Raw genomic sequence first — 17,033 nt, 5'->3', positions numbered from 1 at the left:
TCTCCTTTTCCCTCCGGGTGACAACCACACTATCAGGAAGTGCGGGGTCTAGCAGAGATGGCAGTATTGGCACTGTGGTGCGAAGCCGTCTCCCCATCAAGAGTTGGGCTGGACTATAGCCATTCTGCAGTGGGGTGGCTCTGTAAGCGAGCAGAGCCAAGTGTGGATCAACAGCTTTCCGCAATAGATTCTTGACAGTCTTAACTGCTCGTTCGGCTTCGCCATTGCTTTGGGGATATTTCGGGCTGCTTGTAATGTGACAGAAGCCATACACTTTTGCAAATGTCTCAAAAGCTGCCCCTGAAAACTGTGGCCCATTATCTGTTACCAGCTGCTCGGGGATCCCATGTCGTGCAAAAATCACTTTGAGATGATGGATCGCGTCCTCTGACCTTGAAGGTGTGAGAGGGGCAATCTCAACAAATCTTGAGGCATAATCCACGACAAGAAGGTAGGTTTTCCCTCTCAGCATAAACAGATCGGCTCCTAGCTTTTGCCACGGCTGCCCCGGATACTGTGATGGCATCAGCGGTTCTGTGTGGTTTTCTCTCACTTGGCAACATGTCCGACAGTTAAGGACAAGCTCATTTATCTGCTGGCTTAGCCCTGGCCACCAAACCGACTGTCGTGCTCGCTGTCTGCACTTAACCACTCCCTGGTGACCTTCGTGCAGTCTGGTGAGCACATCAATTCTCATAGTTGCAGGTATAACCAACCTGTCCCCTTTGATTAGCAGACCATCATGTACGGTGAGGAACGCCCGTTCTGCCCAGTACAGTCTTAGCGCTGGTTCGCTGTTGAAATGTGTGGGCCATCCTTCCTCACACAGCTGCATCACGCGAGCACATACGCTGTCCCTCTCCAGCTCTTCTCTCAGCTGCTCCAAGAAATTGTTGCTAGCTGGCAGATTGTCCATCAACATGTCCACGTAAATATTTGTGCTCTCCAACAACTCCTTGTCTTGAAGTGTTTCTTTTGCTTTCACTGGAGATCGTGAGAGCGTGTCAGCTGTCCACAGGTGTTTGCCTGGTACATGCGAAATCGAGTAGGAATATCGCATGAGGCGCATCCTAAAGCGTTGAATTCTGGGAGGGAGCGCATCCAGAGTTTGTGCCCCCAGCAGACTTAGCAGCGGCTTATGGTCTGTCTCCATTTGAAAGTGTTTGCCAATAAGAAAGTTGCGGAACCGCTCACAAGCCCAGGTCAGACCTAAAGCCTCCTTTTCAACCTGAGCGTATCTCTGTTCTGTTGCAGTGAGGGAGCGTGACGCGTAGGCAACGGGTCTCCACTCCTCGTCCCATCTTTGAAGCAGCACACCCCCTAAGCCATACGATGATGCGTCCGCTGACACCTTGCAGTCACGGCTTGGGTCATACATGGCCAACACTGGCGGTGATGTGAGCGCATCTTTCAGGTTCTGAAATGCTCTAGCCTGGTCAATGTCCCATCTCCAGCAGTTTTTCTTAGACAGTAAGTCTCTTAGAGGTTTGTCCTTCTCTGCGAGCTGTGGGATAAACTTTCCAAGCTGGTTAACCATTCCCAGAAAGCTCCTTAACTCACTCACACTTTGTGGCTCCTTCATCTCCCTCACAGCCTGGGTCTTGCTTGGGTCAGGGCTGATACCGCTGGCTGAGAGAACATGCCCTAAAAACGTCACCTGCTGTTTCGCGATGTCGCACTTGTTAATGTTCAGGGTGATGCCAGCTTTTTGGATCCTGCCCAGCACAGCGTGTAGGCGAGAGTCATGCTCTTCCTGCGTTCTGCCCCAGACCAGCACGTCGTCCATGTGGCAAACCACCCCTTCCATACCATCTGTGACCTCTGTGACCATCCTGTTCTGGAAATGCTCCGGTGCTGAAGCAATCCCGAAGGGCAGTCTCTTGAAGTAATAACGCCCAAACGGTGTGATGAAAGTGGTGTATTTGGCTGAGTTTTCCGTCAGAGGTATCTGCCAAAACCCCATGTTAGCGTCCAGCTTGCTGAATATGCTGGCACCAGCCAATCTGCCCAATGTTTCCTCCACCGATGGCAGTATGTACTTCTCTCGACACACAGACTCATTGAGGTGTGTAAGGTCGACACATATGCGTACATCTTCTGTCTTCTTCGGTACCACCATCATGCCTGAGCACCAATCAGTTGGCTCCTCAATCCTGCTGATCACCCCTAGTTCTTCCATACGGGCCAGCTCCTGCTTAACTTTGTCCATCAGAGGCAACGGGATTCTCCGTGGCGTCTTCAAGGAAAAAGGTTGAGCTCCAGGTTTCAGTTTGATGTCGTACGGCTGACGTACTTCACCGAGACCACTGCACAGCTTTGGGTAGCACTTTTTAAGCGTCTCTATAGTTATGCTCTCCAGACGAGCCACAAGCTCCAGCTTGCTAATAGCAGGTCTCCCCAGCAAAGCAGTGTGCAGGTGTCTGATGACAAAGACATCCTCAAGTATTTCTTTGTCTCCCTTCCTCAGTGCAAGCTCACTGACACCAACGACATCCAAACGACTCCTCCCGGGACCCAGCAGAGCCTTGGTTGATTTGTGGAGACTGGGGGGGTGGTTGTGTCTGTAGAGCTCCTTAAACACCTTAAGGGGTAGGACTGTCACATCGGCTCCTGTATCAATTTTAAATGACACGTTTTTGTTGTTTATGCTTAAGTCGACAGTCCACGGCTCACCCTCACACTTAACACTGCCCAGGAACAAACCATGTTCATCCTCTTCAACCTCATGCACTGTTTTTGGTGCCCTGCATACACGCCTGTAATGTCCTTTCTTTCCACATGCATGGCATTTCACTTCATTCGCTGGACAATCCTGCTTTGAATGGGATGGAGCGCCACCACATTTCTGACAGGTTGGCCCTTTTCTGCCATCTTCTCGGAATCCACGTGTTTTAGCTTGACGACTATCAGTCTGGAGCAGTTTGGTTCTAACAGGCTTACGACTGATTTTATGCACTCTATCTACTGACTTAGCATCGCTAGCCTCACCTCTAGAGTCACCTCGCAAGGAGGATTGTTGTCGCTTTACCTCTTCACTTTGCCTCGCCATGTTGATAGCCCTCTGCAAAGTCAAATCTGGGTCAAGCTGCATGCGTTCTGACAGCCGTTTGTCCGTGAGACCGACAACGAGCCTATCACGTATCAGCTCATCATGTAGCACTCCATAGTTGCAATGTTCTGCTAGCGCATACAGTGCTGTCACAAAAGCATCCACTGTCTCATTGTCTCCCTGTCGGCGCATATTGAATTTGGCGCGCTCATAGATCACATTTTTCTTCACAATGAAAAAAGCCTGGAAACCATCACGTACCCCCTCGTACGTTGTCCTTTGCTCCGCTGTTAAACTCAGACCGCGAAGCACATCGTCCGCCTCATCTCCCATGCAGTAAATCAACGTGTTGACTTGGTTTTCCTCCGAGCTGACGTTCAAATTACTGGCGAGACGGAATCTCTCGAACCTCCGTATCCATTTGGACCACTCCTGCGGTTTTGAAAAGTCGAAGGATTCCGGTGGCTGGATGCTGAATGTCGCGCTCGGCCCCGCCGGTGCTCTCTGTGCAGTCTCATCCGCCATATTCTCCCCTCGTTATCCCGCGAGCTCCGCCAGACACAGGTTCGTTCAGTCGAGGTTATATGGATCAGTACAGGACTTCTGACACCATGTCGTATTATTCAATTATACGCGGGTCCACTGTACGATTCATAACCACACTTTATTTTCTTGTTCTTGCTCTGCCCCACATAACATAACATTCTATACAGAAACACACCGGTCTCGCCCTCTAGCTGCCATCAGCCTAACTACACTGACCGGCTGCATTAACATCTACTGTACAATGCAATTACACCACAAAGGTAAGCTCCTTTTTTTGTGCGCAATCAAAAATCTGAGTTTGTAGCTTCCGGGAAAATTTGGGACAACAGACCGTCTCCTGGCCAATCCTAGTCTGACTTTAAGGAAATGCGTTCTGACATATTTTACCCAGAAATTACATAAAATTGAAATTAAAAAAAAAATGTAGATCGGGTAAATAAACTTTAGTAAATAAGTAAATAACCTTTTTCATGAAAAAGAACTCGTGCCTCGATCCTGTAACCAAAATGTTAAAGTCAAATGATAACTGGATGATAAGCTGGTATGAACTGACCTCCTTTAAGTCTTGGTGTCAACTTTATTGTCACATCCCAGAACTATCCTATCCACGGTGGCGCAGGGCGTTCGCCACCAGAGTCGTTAAATTATAGCATGCTTCATGCAGATCAGCTCCATCTTATGTGGGATTGGCTATCTGCATCATTGTAGACGGTCCCTCTTCGTTCAGAGGTGAGTCTCTTCAGCACCTCCCCGGCACTGCTTAAACATCCCCGCGACCGCCTGCCGGAGACAGTTACTGCGCGCGCCACACCACGAGGGCATCCGTCTCCTTTTCTCTTGCTGCGTAACACACAATACAGTACGGATTTAATGCAAAACGAAATTTTGCATCACGCAGTGGTTTTCCATCTCGCCCATGAGACAAACTTGGGGAATATTTAAAGATGAACCTGCCGTGGACACTTAAAACACTTGAACCCACACAGAAGCGGTGTGTTCTGTGAATGCTGAAAAAAAAAGCCCAGTTACAGGTAAGATAATAACTTCCAAGAGCAACTGATAGGGATGTGTTAAAAAATGTACGAAAATAAAGGAGAAGTCAGATTTACGGATTAATGAATTAAAAACGGGAAATTGAATGTGCTTGAGCCAAAGAAATGTCTCGCCCGTTTTCCGTGGGCTGTGGTAATTTTGTTAACTGTTTACACAGGCGCAATTTCACAACACACATAACCAAACAATATCCTATCCTGTTTGTATACAGAGTTTCCTAATATTGTTAATGAATGACTTAACCTCACTCTTTCAGTTTGTCTTTTCTGAACCAGATTTGTGTCATTGTCTTGTCTTCTGCTAAAAAAAACAAAAACAGGTTCCTGAAGGCTTTTAGCTACAAAATACTCTTTTTACCATCTTTGCTGGAAGCAAACTGCATTCCTGACTCCTTTCTTCCTGTGCTGGCTCTTGGCTGTATATTTTTATAGGGAGAGATAGAGAATACCTGTTGCTCAGTTTGCACAGTACCTCAAACACAGCATTTTTTCCACAATATACCAGACACCTGCAGTGTTTAGGTGGTGATTCATTTTTCATCTACACAAGTGCTTTGGGCACCATGTTAATCGTGTCTGTGCTCTGCCTCTATAGAACTAATCACTAATCTTGTTTATTCTTTGCGATGGGAATGTGCTTTTTCCAAGTGATAGGTAATACAACAGTGTAAGCACCCGAACAACAGTAACATGTGGTCGGCTGTTTACCAAAATACAAGACTGCAGGCAGAGTCCAACCTTTCCTGCTGCTATGGAGAAAATGATGCACTGGCATAATAAAACCTCTTATCTTTTTGGCTTCAAACTAAGTTGTCAGACCACGTTTGCCTCCTGTGTACTGGCAGTGAAAAGCACTTCAGTCTCACTGCAACAAGGCTATTGGCAGTGCCGTGATTCCCCCCATTCAATTACTTAAGCTGAGATAAATTTACATCCATGCTTTCCCCCTAATAAATTGGGGGGTGGGGGGGAAATGTGTCAACAACCAATCCAAGGTGGCTTGTCACAGCTGATCGTTTTGCAGCGTGTGAAATGAAAGAATTTCCCCCGGGAGAGCTCATGGCTTTAGGGGGTGTGGAGTGATTTCCCTCGGTAGCAGTAAGCCTGACCGAATAAATGCGCAAAGGTCTAACCTCAGGTAGAAAGCAGCATCTAAGCTTCTGTATGAGAAGATATTCCTCCTAAGACATGCTGTTATTCAGGTCTGTTCTCAACAGAGATACAGATAATCACGGTGTAGACTATTAGATTCCCTATATAAACTGCTGGCCATACGTGTGGAAAAAATACAAATTTTCTTATTACTACAGCGTGTGCTCGCATGTGGACAGTTTTCTGCCATATAATAGCCACTCATATCATCTGTCCGCAACATAGCTTCTCTTGTGCTTGTGTCCAGGTGGGATGTCATAATCAGTGCGACACAGAGAGACTGAGGTGTCATGGACTCGTGGATCTTCCCGTCATCCCCTCCGAACCTGTCGGAGCACCTCATGTACGACAGCTTCATGCAGGACAATGAGTCCATCCCCCACGGGAACTACACAGACCACAGCTTCAACAGAACCAGCACGGTGGTCATCACCTGCATGTACTTTCTGGTTTGTGCTATGGGGCTGTGTGGAAACGCTCTCGTCATCTATGTCATTCTGCGCTACGCCAAGATGAAGACAGTTACTAACATCTACATCCTCAACTTGGCGGTGGCTGACGTGCTCTTCATGCTTGGCCTGCCGTTCATTGCCATCCAGTTGGCCCTGGTCCACTGGCCTTTTGGGCCTGTGCTATGCAGGGTTGTGATGACCGTCGACTCCCTCAACCAGTTCACTTCTATCTTCTGCCTGATGGTCATGAGTATTGACCGCTACTTGGCTGTGGTGCATCCCATTAAATCCACAAAGTGGAGGAAGCCACGCATGGCCAAGACTATCAATCTGGCAGTGTGGGGGGTGTCGCTGATGGTTAACCTGCCAATTGTTATTTACAGTGGTGTAATTACAAAGCATGATGGCTGCTTCTGCACCATCGTATGGCCTGAACCTCAAGAGGCTTACTACACAGCATTCATGTTCTACACATTCATTCTAGGCTTCTTCCTGCCCCTCATGGTCATCTGCCTTTGCTACCTGTGCATCATCATCAAGGTGAAGTCCTCGGGCATCCGTGTGGGCTCCTCCAAGAGGAAGCGCTCAGAGAGGAAAGTCACCCGGATGGTGTCCATCGTGGTGGCAGTGTTTGTTTTCTGCTGGCTGCCTTTCTACGTTTTCAACGTCACATCAGTGACGGGCACCATCAGCACCACCCCGATTCTGAGAAGTACCTTTGCATTCGTGGTGGTTCTAGGATATGCCAACAGCTGTGCTAACCCCATCCTTTATGCCTTCTTATCAGAGAACTTCAAGAAGAGTTTCCAAAATGTCCTGTGTCTTAAAAATGTGGGAGGGCTGGACGAGGTTGATCGAAGTGATAGCCGACAGGACAAATCTCGCATGATGAATGACCCGACGGAGACCCAGAGTACTCTCCTCAATGGGGACCTGCAGACAAGCATCTGAGGGGCGGCTGATTGGACTCATGTACACACTCTCAGAAACAGTCATCAGTTACCAATCTCTCTAAGGTTTCATCAGGAAGAACATTATTAAATATTAAACTTATTAAAAACCAACACAGAGGAAAAATCAAAGGCATGCCAAACTGCAGTGTCCCTCTTGATGTATTATCAGGTTCTAAGCAAATCTATTATAACATAATAACACAAATTCATAAATGCTGTCTTTAGGCTGTGGATGAAATGCAAATTTAATCTCCTCAGTCCCGAGTGTATTAACTCTGAAGTAACTAAACAGACGTCAACACCCAATTGCAAATGTGCCCAATTAACCAGTGTAGTAGAGACCCAGCACTATGTACAGAGTTTATAGCAGAGAGGCTGTGCCAAGTTTACACATTTTTGTATTGGCTGAAAATAACAAGAGAACAGTGTGCTCAAGATATTGTGTAACTGCAGATTATTTGCTTCTTTTCTGGAAGTATTTTGACAGTAAACAAAATAGAAACTGTATTTAAAGAAAGTCAGAAAATGTATATAAATATATGAATCTCTCGATCCTGTCTTGTACAAAACAGCTGTAGAACATAACGAATGTCACTGCTGTTGTGTGTCGTTATGTTCTGTAAATAGCTACTTTTTTCTTATTTTTGTGAGTGATTTTCCTTGGAAGACAAATGTATCTCATGTAAATATGAATGTTCAGTAGGCCACCAAATATTTAGTCCTGTGTCACTTTTTCCCTGCATTACACTATGTACATATATAATTTAGGTCCCATTAAAGGGTATTGGCTTGACAGTTTATCAAGCAAGCTTCTAACCAAAGTGCTGCTAAGATGTATAGACATTTCGTAGGGTTGTAGTACCATGGTGGTATTAAATAGAGCAATGTTACCTTCCTGTTTTACTGGATTTTTCACAACACTGCTTATTATTTAACGACATCTACCATATAATAATCTTGCTGTCATTGTTTGCAAAGTAATAATTACCAATTAGCTTAAATTTGGGGGAGCTGTTTCTAAATGATCAAGAATGAATCCAGAGTCTTTTTATTATGTTTTTTCCAAACCTGAAACCTGTTAAGATAATTTCTTATTTATAGTTATTTTACTGCAATTTTTTCTGTCCACCGGTTTCCCAGGAACTGCAGTGCGCATCAAAGGGTACAGATGACTTGATCTATATCTTAAATCAGTTCCTGTATCTGGAGGCTGAGCTTCCACATCACATATTATTAGTTAACACTTTGTATCCTTTGACTCTGACCCATCGTCCCCCGTGGCGTCTTGGGGCTACATTTTGAGTGTGGTTTCTAACACTTTGTGTCTGCGTGTTGTGAATTTGTGAAGGGCTAGAACACTTATCCTAAAGAGGCTGTGGTGTTCCTTTTTAAATCGTCACTGTGCTGCTCCAGGAGTCCACAGTTCCTTCTGGCAGCCCGTGACCGCTCTGTTCCTATAGTCGGATTACTATCTTTGTGTTTATGAAACATTTATATTAGATGTGGAGGTTTCTTCAAAAGCATCAAAGCTACTGATAGATTTTAATTAATTCATGAAGAATCGTGACTGCCCATGTGTTGATGTGAACATGTCAGCTAGCACTCTCTAGCAAACAAGAGGTAAAATACGTGTTACTACTGCCTTAAGCATGCCGAGTTCAATATGTACTTCTTTGTGTGAGTGTTTACATGATATGCAGAAGTGCACACACACACACACTTAGTCACACCCCATCCATAACTAACCAAATTCCATATCCAGCCTGGCACTCTCTCTGCACTATTGCTGCATATGTTAACAGGATTGCAACTTCTTATTAGCATTGAAAGACATGGAGCACCTCTAGTGTCCTATATTTCTATAGCAACAGTGACCAGTTGGTATTGGTTGCATAGAAACATTTATAGCAGGACAATAATAGAGAGATGACTCCAGGAATACATTATGACTAGATGTTGCTCAGAAGACTGAAGAAGAAGAAAAAAACTCACCATCTCTGAGCTATGAAACCAAACACATCAGATATACATGTGAAAGCTTATAGTCTGTATTAGTATGTGTGAGCAAAATAAACACCTTGCATTAAGTATCATGGTAGCAGATATCAAGGGAGAGCTGTGTTACTGCTGTTTATTAATGCTGATTTCTTAAAATCCATTTTTTCCTTTAAAATATCTGAATTGGTTACATTGCCTGTTCTATTGGTGTTTTATTTCACTTTTCTTTGTTTTGTGAATGTTACCATTCCTGTATTTTGGGATATATATGTTCTCCCAGCTCCTGTTTAGTTAAATTAAAGTGAAATAGTTATCTAATGAGATGAGATGAGATTGCGTATAGTTGTGTTGAAACTAAATAAAGAATATGTTCAAAAATCATTTGGTGCAGTCTTTTAAAACTGACCTTTGTCACAGCATGAATGAGCAGGTAAACACAGAGGTTGTTTATGAAGAGTTTGGGACTTAGATATCAAAGGTATCCAGAGGTGTGGCTAAAGGGGAAATTTGATTGGACCCTCTCCCTCCCTGGAGAGGGAGAGGGTCCATTGCACTGACATGCACTGACATGTGGTCATGTCAGTGCAATCATGGGTGGAAATTAAAGGGGTATAGCACCGCTCATTGCAATCATCAAGCTATCACTTTAAATTATAACTATTTCATGTTAAATATTATTAAACCCAATGAAAGCTATTAGTTTAAATGTAGACTGGAAGATAATTTATTTTGAAAGTTGAACTCCCCCTCATGAACCTCACATTGGCTCAGTCCACTATAGTACACTGCACAAAGCATGTGTGAGTGGTCTCAATACCCACTAAAATTAAGCACGTTTGGTGTTGTAATAACCGGACTTTATTTTTATTAATACGCTACCTCGCTGACTTGTGTTTCAATATTGTTACAAGGTGGCTACGGCTTATTTCCTAATGTGTGTTTATGGAGATGAGGGATTTGTGCACTCATTTAATTCTCAACCAATTTTCTAAGGATACAAAATGTTAAATTAAAATCCAATTTACTTTAAACTGTTTTAATTAGGCGGAAGTTATAGTCGCTTAACACAAATTAACACAAAATAACTGTCTTAGCAAATCATAAATACGAGACAAGTTTCACTTATGTCATAAATAATGAAGTAATGTAAAGTAGTGAAGGGATACAACCTCATCTTATGTGCTGTTTTAGTGCAGGATGTGGTTAAATGCCCATGACCAGGCTTGTTCTTTTTTTGTGTTGCGGTTTTAAATGTGACCACAAGGTGGAGCCATAATCACATGCCTACATCTGATCAGTTAGGCATGTGATTATCAGCTATCAGCTGTGTTTCAGCGTTCAGTCTAAGTTTTGACAAAGTGAGACTCCACTTTTGTTTCTGTCCTTGTTCTTCTATAACAGTACATGCACGGCAGCGCTTCACTTCTGAAAATATATTTTAATGTGCAAACAAAAACAAAAAGAAAGAAATGAGACAGACAGCATATCCATATTCCAGTTTTGTTCTGAGTTTAATCACTGAAACGAATGAAGCTCTCCTCTTCCTTTTCGTTTCAGCTGTGTCCCTGAATGTCCTTTGGGCGGTCTCAACTGCTCCACCACAGAACAAAACCACAGTGTGACCATTTCAGAAGTCTTCAATTTCACCCTTCAGAAATTCCTCACTGTCTACGAGCTGAGGTTACGCAGGAGACCAAAGGATATGCATGTTGGTTTTCAATAGAGCAGCTAAACAAACAGGGGTTCCTTTTTTTCTTCTTTATGTGGCATTACTTTGTGATTGGTTAGGGCCCTGGTCCTCTTTTTTCCCCCCCTTTTCTTTTCTTTTTTTTTTTTTTTTTTAAAATACAAGTTTCAATCCGTCAATTTTTTTTTAATACACACAATCAGTGACCACAAAACCCTGACACATATGTGTGTTACCTAAAGTCTGAGTTGACAAACAATTTAATAGAACACTAGGTTTGCAGAGGCAAGACATACTGTAAGCCAAACTGGTTTACACCATCCACAGTTGCCATGGAGAAGATTAATACTGATGGATGCAGAGCCAGACTGCGGTCGCACAGGGCCCATATATGTGCAATGTGTTTAATCCACTAGAAATCTCAAACAGCCTTCTCACCCAAAAGTACAGAAGAAACAAATCATGACGGGCAACAAGCCTCGAGCCATTACTAAGGGCAATTTTTCACATATAAGACCATGAGAGCCCAATCGCATGCAGTGCTGTTAACAGGGCTTCTTTTTTTCCTTTGCACAGAAACATTCAAGGTGTTCAACTCGAAGAGAACACATCAGCCTCACATATTACAGGACCTGATCTGTAGTTTTGTGTATTGAATCTTCTTGTCATACAGTACAAAAACCCAAAGCTCACATTCAACATACACACTTTCTAAACAGCAAAAGGTGAGCCAATTAGTCATCACCATCATTATACCAACAATTCCACAAGAATGAAAGTATAATACGTCAAAACAAAAAAAGAAATTTCCAGTACCAGGACAGCAAGAAACATATGAATGTACTGAAAATAACAATTAAAAAAAAATTAAAGACACTGAAAAGAAAACAAGTAAACAAAAATTCAACGAGTCGCTAAAAAAATAAGATATTCCCTGCCCTCAGCCAGACTTTAAAAAACAAAAATGAAACAATCAACACAGTAAATAATGAAACATGAGAACACACAGGTCCAAATCTGTTTAGTTTCCATGGCAGCGCTTCCCCAGCTACTGGCAAAGGCAGCGTCTCCAAGCTCTCCCATTATTTCATTGCCCATAAAAAATAGATGTATACTAGATTCATACAGTATTTCATAACTAAATTCACAAATGATAAGAATCATAACCATAAGTTTAAAAATGTTCTTGCAAAGTTCATAATACGCTGATTTATATATTTCCTTTTTTGTCCTTTTTTTTTTTTTTTTTTTTTGCATTCAGTCCTTTATGCATATGACAACATACTGTCCTCCATCATCACTAAGTTAAATGCTTGGTCAGCTGAAATGAGAGCACCATGGGAGAGAGATGGAGAGTGTGTGGGAGGTGGAGAGGGACAGAGGGTGGGGTGTGGGGTCAGAATACTGTGAGAGAAAAAAAAATCCAGATATGACCAATCGGCGTGACAGTCGGTCACGCTCAGACTCTGCCCCTGCAGCAGGAAGGGGAAGGGAGAGAGAGCGACGGGGTGTGGAGCCTCTTCCCTCTGCCCAAGCCTGGAACTGGCGGTGCCTGACCCTTCCTCCTCCTCCTCCTCTTTATTCAGTTTTGTCAAGTAGATGCCAAGAAGTAGCTCAGTGCTTGTTTTGTTTTCTTTTGAAAGTATGTGTAATTTTACACATCTCTTTTTGTTTGTTTGTTTGTTTTCATCCTCAAGAACTGGAGGAGCAGACTGGTAGTCAGAAAGTTTCAGGTAGCTTTGTGTGTTTCATCCTGTCGCCAGTCACATGACTGTCTCATTTAAAAGCAAGTGGTTCTTCATGGTCATTGGTCACAAAGACTACTCATACTCAAGGAACTGTTTATGGTAGAATAAGAGATACCTAGAAAGAAAAGAGAAAACAAAATGAATTACAGTATCACACTGTATCAGACTGTGTACCACTAATGTTGTGTTTTGACTTTTACCCTTCACTATCGAGTACATCCTTAATGCTAGCCTTGGTGATTATGGCATCATCACATTTGAACCACTGATCCTTGTGCTGGCGGATAAAGCTGGTGTAGTGGCCACTCTCTAATGTGCCTTGGTGGTTGACCACAGCAAACAAGGAATACCTAAAAAGAAAAAAGAAAAGAAATGAAAAAACTGAGTTTTTAATGCAAGAATATCCCATCATCCCACCAGTAAATGAGCTCGTTCGGTTCAAAACCCAGTACCATTAAACTTTAAGGTCATTTTTCACACTATAGAGATATTAAGGAAAAAACATTTTCACAAACGACACAGTATCTTCCCAATAAATGTCCTGGAAAATTAAAGCAGTTGTAGCTGCAATGGATGAAGAAAACTAAGCAGCTTTTAATAGGCTTCAAATTGATTTAATTAGGGGAAGTCACAGCCGGATGGTTTGGGTCATTAGCATGTGCTACTGTGTAAGAGTCTTTGATGTCATACAGCAACAAATGCTGATAATTTAGTGATATTTCGTGAATTTTGCTAATGCAAGGTACTCACTTATTGTCATTGTTTAATACATCAACCGACTGTTGATACTGCCCGTTCATTCTGCTCTCTTTACTGTAAAAGACAAAGAAGACAGTTAATGTTTGAGGCAAGTATAAACTTCCTCAAAAATCCACTAGGTGGCAGAATACTACAATCAATGAAAGCACGTTGGTTCTCTGCCTGTAACACTAATGATGTTTCAGTCTATGAGCGGAGCTGAATGGATGCAACATTCAGGGGTGGGGCAAGACTGCTGCTGCATGCTCTAGTGACAGTGTATATTACTAGGGAGCATTTACACAAAGCATGTCATGAAATGTAATAAATGAATTGGGAAGGTGAAGGCTATACGAGGAAAAGTATTTTTTCCCCATTTGGATCTTAGCTGCCAAATATTTACTATAATATATATGAAAAGAAAAGCTGAGGGCCTCATTAGTAGTAGAAATGAAACATGTAGACTTCAGCGATCATCTAACCTGGACGCCATGAAGGGTGTCATGTCCAGCTCTAGGGGGAAGGAAACATACGTGGTGATCTTCCTCCGTAGTTTAGCAGAGTGCTCAAACCGCTGGAGAGGGCCAGAGAGGGTTGATGAGAAGGGAGACGGGAAAAGGAGAAGTGGCAAGAGAGAGAGGCGGGGGGTGGGGAAACCAATACTATATGTTTAGAATTAACAGGCATCATTTTTACAAAAAAACAAAACAAAACAAAAAAAAAAACATGAGTGAAATGTATGTTTTCCACCCTGGCTCTCAAACATTTCCATATTTGTAATGAGATAACAAGTGAGGCTGATATCCATCTAAGACAACATTACTGCAGCCTACAAATACATTATAGGTCTCCAGTATTGCAATAAATAAAACATGAAGATAATGGAGCACCATATGAGTCATTAAAAATCATAAATGTCCTGGGACACTGCACAAAGGTGCAACACTGTAGGAGGCAACAACAGCTAAATTGAATTATGAACACACCTACGCACATGTACCAGCCAGCTAAGGCACTGCATAATGTGAACCTTGCTGACATCAGATGAAAGGCTGCATACACACAGAGCAAAATGAATCATATATTAATGCCACTGCAATATAGAACAAGTACAGATAATTGAACAGCAGAATGCATTGGCATGAAGGCGGAAAGGAGGGAAAGTTCACGTCAAGATCAAATGCATTTGTTTTCCTCTGGCCTGCAGTGCAGTCTCTAACTAAAGGAAACACAGAGCTAGTCAACCTTATAGCTTGGCATTAATGTTTACATCCTGTCACGAGCGAGGGCAGGTTCAAGATTCTCCTCCGTGCAGCAAAAAAGCTAAAAAAAAAAAAAAAATGGGTAGCACGATGGAAAGAAAAGTAGTTCCTACATAAAACTGCTCAAATTGCTGCTCAAGTTTTTAGGGGATGAGACCTTAGCATTATAAGGAAATACTTATTAGCTCAATTACATATAAAAGCATGCAGGAATCTCATCAACACATGCACACATTTGATTTTAAGGGTGAACTTTCCTTTTAAGTCACACAGCTCTTTTAACTATTTCGGAGTGGTGACAAAATTAGACGTGCGAATGTTAGATCCTCAGATTAGCCTTAAATAATCAAACTGTCAGACAGTGACAGACAATGTAACGAGTGATAATTGGCAGCGCATGGGTGACTCACTTTGAGATGGAAACATGCTACGATGGGAAGCTTCTTCATTGTCAGCTGTTTGGTGGACTCCTGGTAACTATGGCAACCACCACATTTTATTTTGGCACTGCTTCCTAGATGCTCAGGTCGCGTAAACCTGCAGAGTGAAGAATGCAATAAAGAGAGAGGGGAGAGATGACGTGTTAAAACGTGCAGCCAGAAAATGGATATGGAACGGAGGCATGAAACGCGAGAAGCAGGAAGAAAGATTTCTGCGTGGAGTGTTTCTGGTTGTGTTAGATGTCCTCTGAATGTGGAGCGCACTAAGCTGTTCTCCGTATCAGTGGAAGAACATGAAGGTCTGTATAATATGCCTGCTTGCAGGGTTTTGCTGCAGCACATACGCATGTCAGTTTGCCTAACGCAAAAGCCCATGTGGTGTCGTCAACGCCTTTATCACCATGGCAATAACATCAACCAGTTCTGTAGCTTTAAGAGACTTGCTGCAGCAACTAGAGATGTGTGAGAAGCTGCAGTAAAAAAAAAAAAGTCAGCAGGAGAGGAGGTGAGAAAAAGAGAGGGGGAGGATGAGACAAATGTGAGTGGTAGAGAGTGAGGGCAAACGGGAAAAGAATGAAATAAGATAAGGAGAAGAGGAAAACAAATTGAAAAAATGAAGAGGCAGTAGAGGAGATATGAGAGGTCACACTCCCTGGTCAACCTGGTGATGGGAGAAGATGAGATTCAAGGATAACACGGCTGTTGTGCCTGAATAGAAACTATATGTGACCCCCTGTACATGTGCAGGGGTGGGGTGAATGTCTGACTGCTCCTGAAAAGATGCAGGTGGACTGATAAAAGCTTATTTCCTTTTAAATCAGCGCAGATTAATATGCCTACTAGGAGCCCGATAAACATGTAGCATCCAACCTGAGAAGGGTTTTGGTTTGCTTTTGCTTTTTGTTTATGTATTTTACATCACACTCACTGACACATCCACAAGTATTTTTAAAATCAAGAAAAAATGTTCTTCTTTGACTCTCCAAAAGAGAAAAAATGCCCACAGAAACATTTATTAAAAAACAAAACACAAAACAAACAAACCTTCATTTACATAAAAATGTCAAAAAACACTTAAAATGCAAAATGCCTGCAAAATCAGCAGGTGACAGTATAACTAATTCCAGCACCATGCTGCCAGTTGGCCCTGCCGCTGCCACTATAATCCATAATATCAGTTTTCCATGTCTAGACATAAACAGGGAGTATCTGCACCTTATATGGAGTTGTCCAGCAGGCCTTTTTTTCAGTGGCTTTAAACAGTTTTTCAAAATGTTAAAGTGTTGCATTAAAAAACACAAAGCAAAAGAAAGCACTCCTGGGGAACCTGGACTGAACCTTATGTATGAATGAATGAATATATACCTGCGCAAGCAGTCTGTGAGCGTGGTGGATCCTGACAGGTGACTTTCGCCATTAACTGTGCTTCCATCCCCTCCAGGGCTGAGGGGCCAAAAAGGCGTGGAAGAGCCAGGAAGGTCCAGACTGATGTCCCAGAAAGGGTCTATCGTTGTGGAAACCCCACTACAGGGGGAAAAAGAAGAAGAAGAAGGGAGTTCAATTATAATGTTTAACTATTAGTGTGTGGCTTTGTGTAGTTTGGCGTCACTTGGCAGGATGATGACATAGATGGTAACGAGTAAGATTAAACTCCCACAGCCCCCTTGAGATTCTGATCATGTCTTTGTTTAAGGCTGATGGAAGACTGAATGTGCGCATGTGAATAATGTCTACACAGTTGTTCCGGGTTCATCTGCAATTCAATGATGTGTTACGTCAAAGAAAATGGCTTTGCGTAAAGAATTTGTATTATTACAGCCCAATAAGCGTGATGGACTGCAGCCCAGGCAAAACAGAGGCCTCAAGTGCAAAATGTGTAGAGTATACATAAATATATATGCACAGGGGTGGGCTGCCAAACATTATCAATGTTGGTTAGATGAGTCATGGTTTTGC

The 17,033-nt window shown here is 42.8% G+C and overlaps 2 protein-coding genes across 2 annotated transcripts in view; one reads left to right on the top strand and one right to left on the bottom strand.

The window, feature by feature from the left end:
* Positions 1 to 4,355: 4,355 nt before the first annotated feature.
* LOC146576190 (somatostatin receptor type 2-like) lies at positions 4,356 to 9,580 on the top strand. The gene is made up of 2 exons (XM_085271270.1): positions 4,356 to 4,626; positions 6,047 to 9,580. The coding sequence occupies exon 2, from the start codon at positions 6,090 to 6,092 to the stop codon at positions 7,200 to 7,202; it is 1,113 nt and encodes a 370-aa protein (XP_085127396.1). The 5' UTR covers positions 4,356 to 4,626; positions 6,047 to 6,089; the 3' UTR covers positions 7,203 to 9,580.
* A 1,114-nt stretch (positions 9,581 to 10,694) lies between these two features.
* The window catches only part of LOC146576189 (ubiquitin carboxyl-terminal hydrolase 22-like), a 29,493-nt gene continuing 23,154 nt past the window's right edge, over positions 10,695 to 17,033 (bottom strand). The window contains exons 8-13 of the mRNA XM_085271269.1: positions 16,443 to 16,601; positions 15,048 to 15,174; positions 13,858 to 13,949; positions 13,388 to 13,450; positions 12,838 to 12,987; positions 10,695 to 12,752 (exon numbers count right to left, since the gene is read on the bottom strand). Of these exons, the coding sequence (XP_085127395.1) occupies positions 12,710 to 12,752; positions 12,838 to 12,987; positions 13,388 to 13,450; positions 13,858 to 13,949; positions 15,048 to 15,174; positions 16,443 to 16,601 (634 nt within the window). The 3' untranslated portion in view covers positions 10,695 to 12,709. The remainder of the gene's footprint in view (positions 12,753 to 12,837; positions 12,988 to 13,387; positions 13,451 to 13,857; positions 13,950 to 15,047; positions 15,175 to 16,442; positions 16,602 to 17,033) is intronic.

The sequence above is a fragment of the Mchenga conophoros genome, linkage group LG4 (assembly GCF_057382185.1).
Source record: "Mchenga conophoros isolate Kocher_MC1m ecotype Shallow Benthic linkage group LG4, M_conophoros_male_GT1.1, whole genome shotgun sequence".
Taxonomy (NCBI): domain Eukaryota; kingdom Metazoa; phylum Chordata; class Actinopteri; order Cichliformes; family Cichlidae; genus Mchenga; species Mchenga conophoros.
This window is presented reverse-complemented; position numbering and strand designations above follow the sequence as displayed.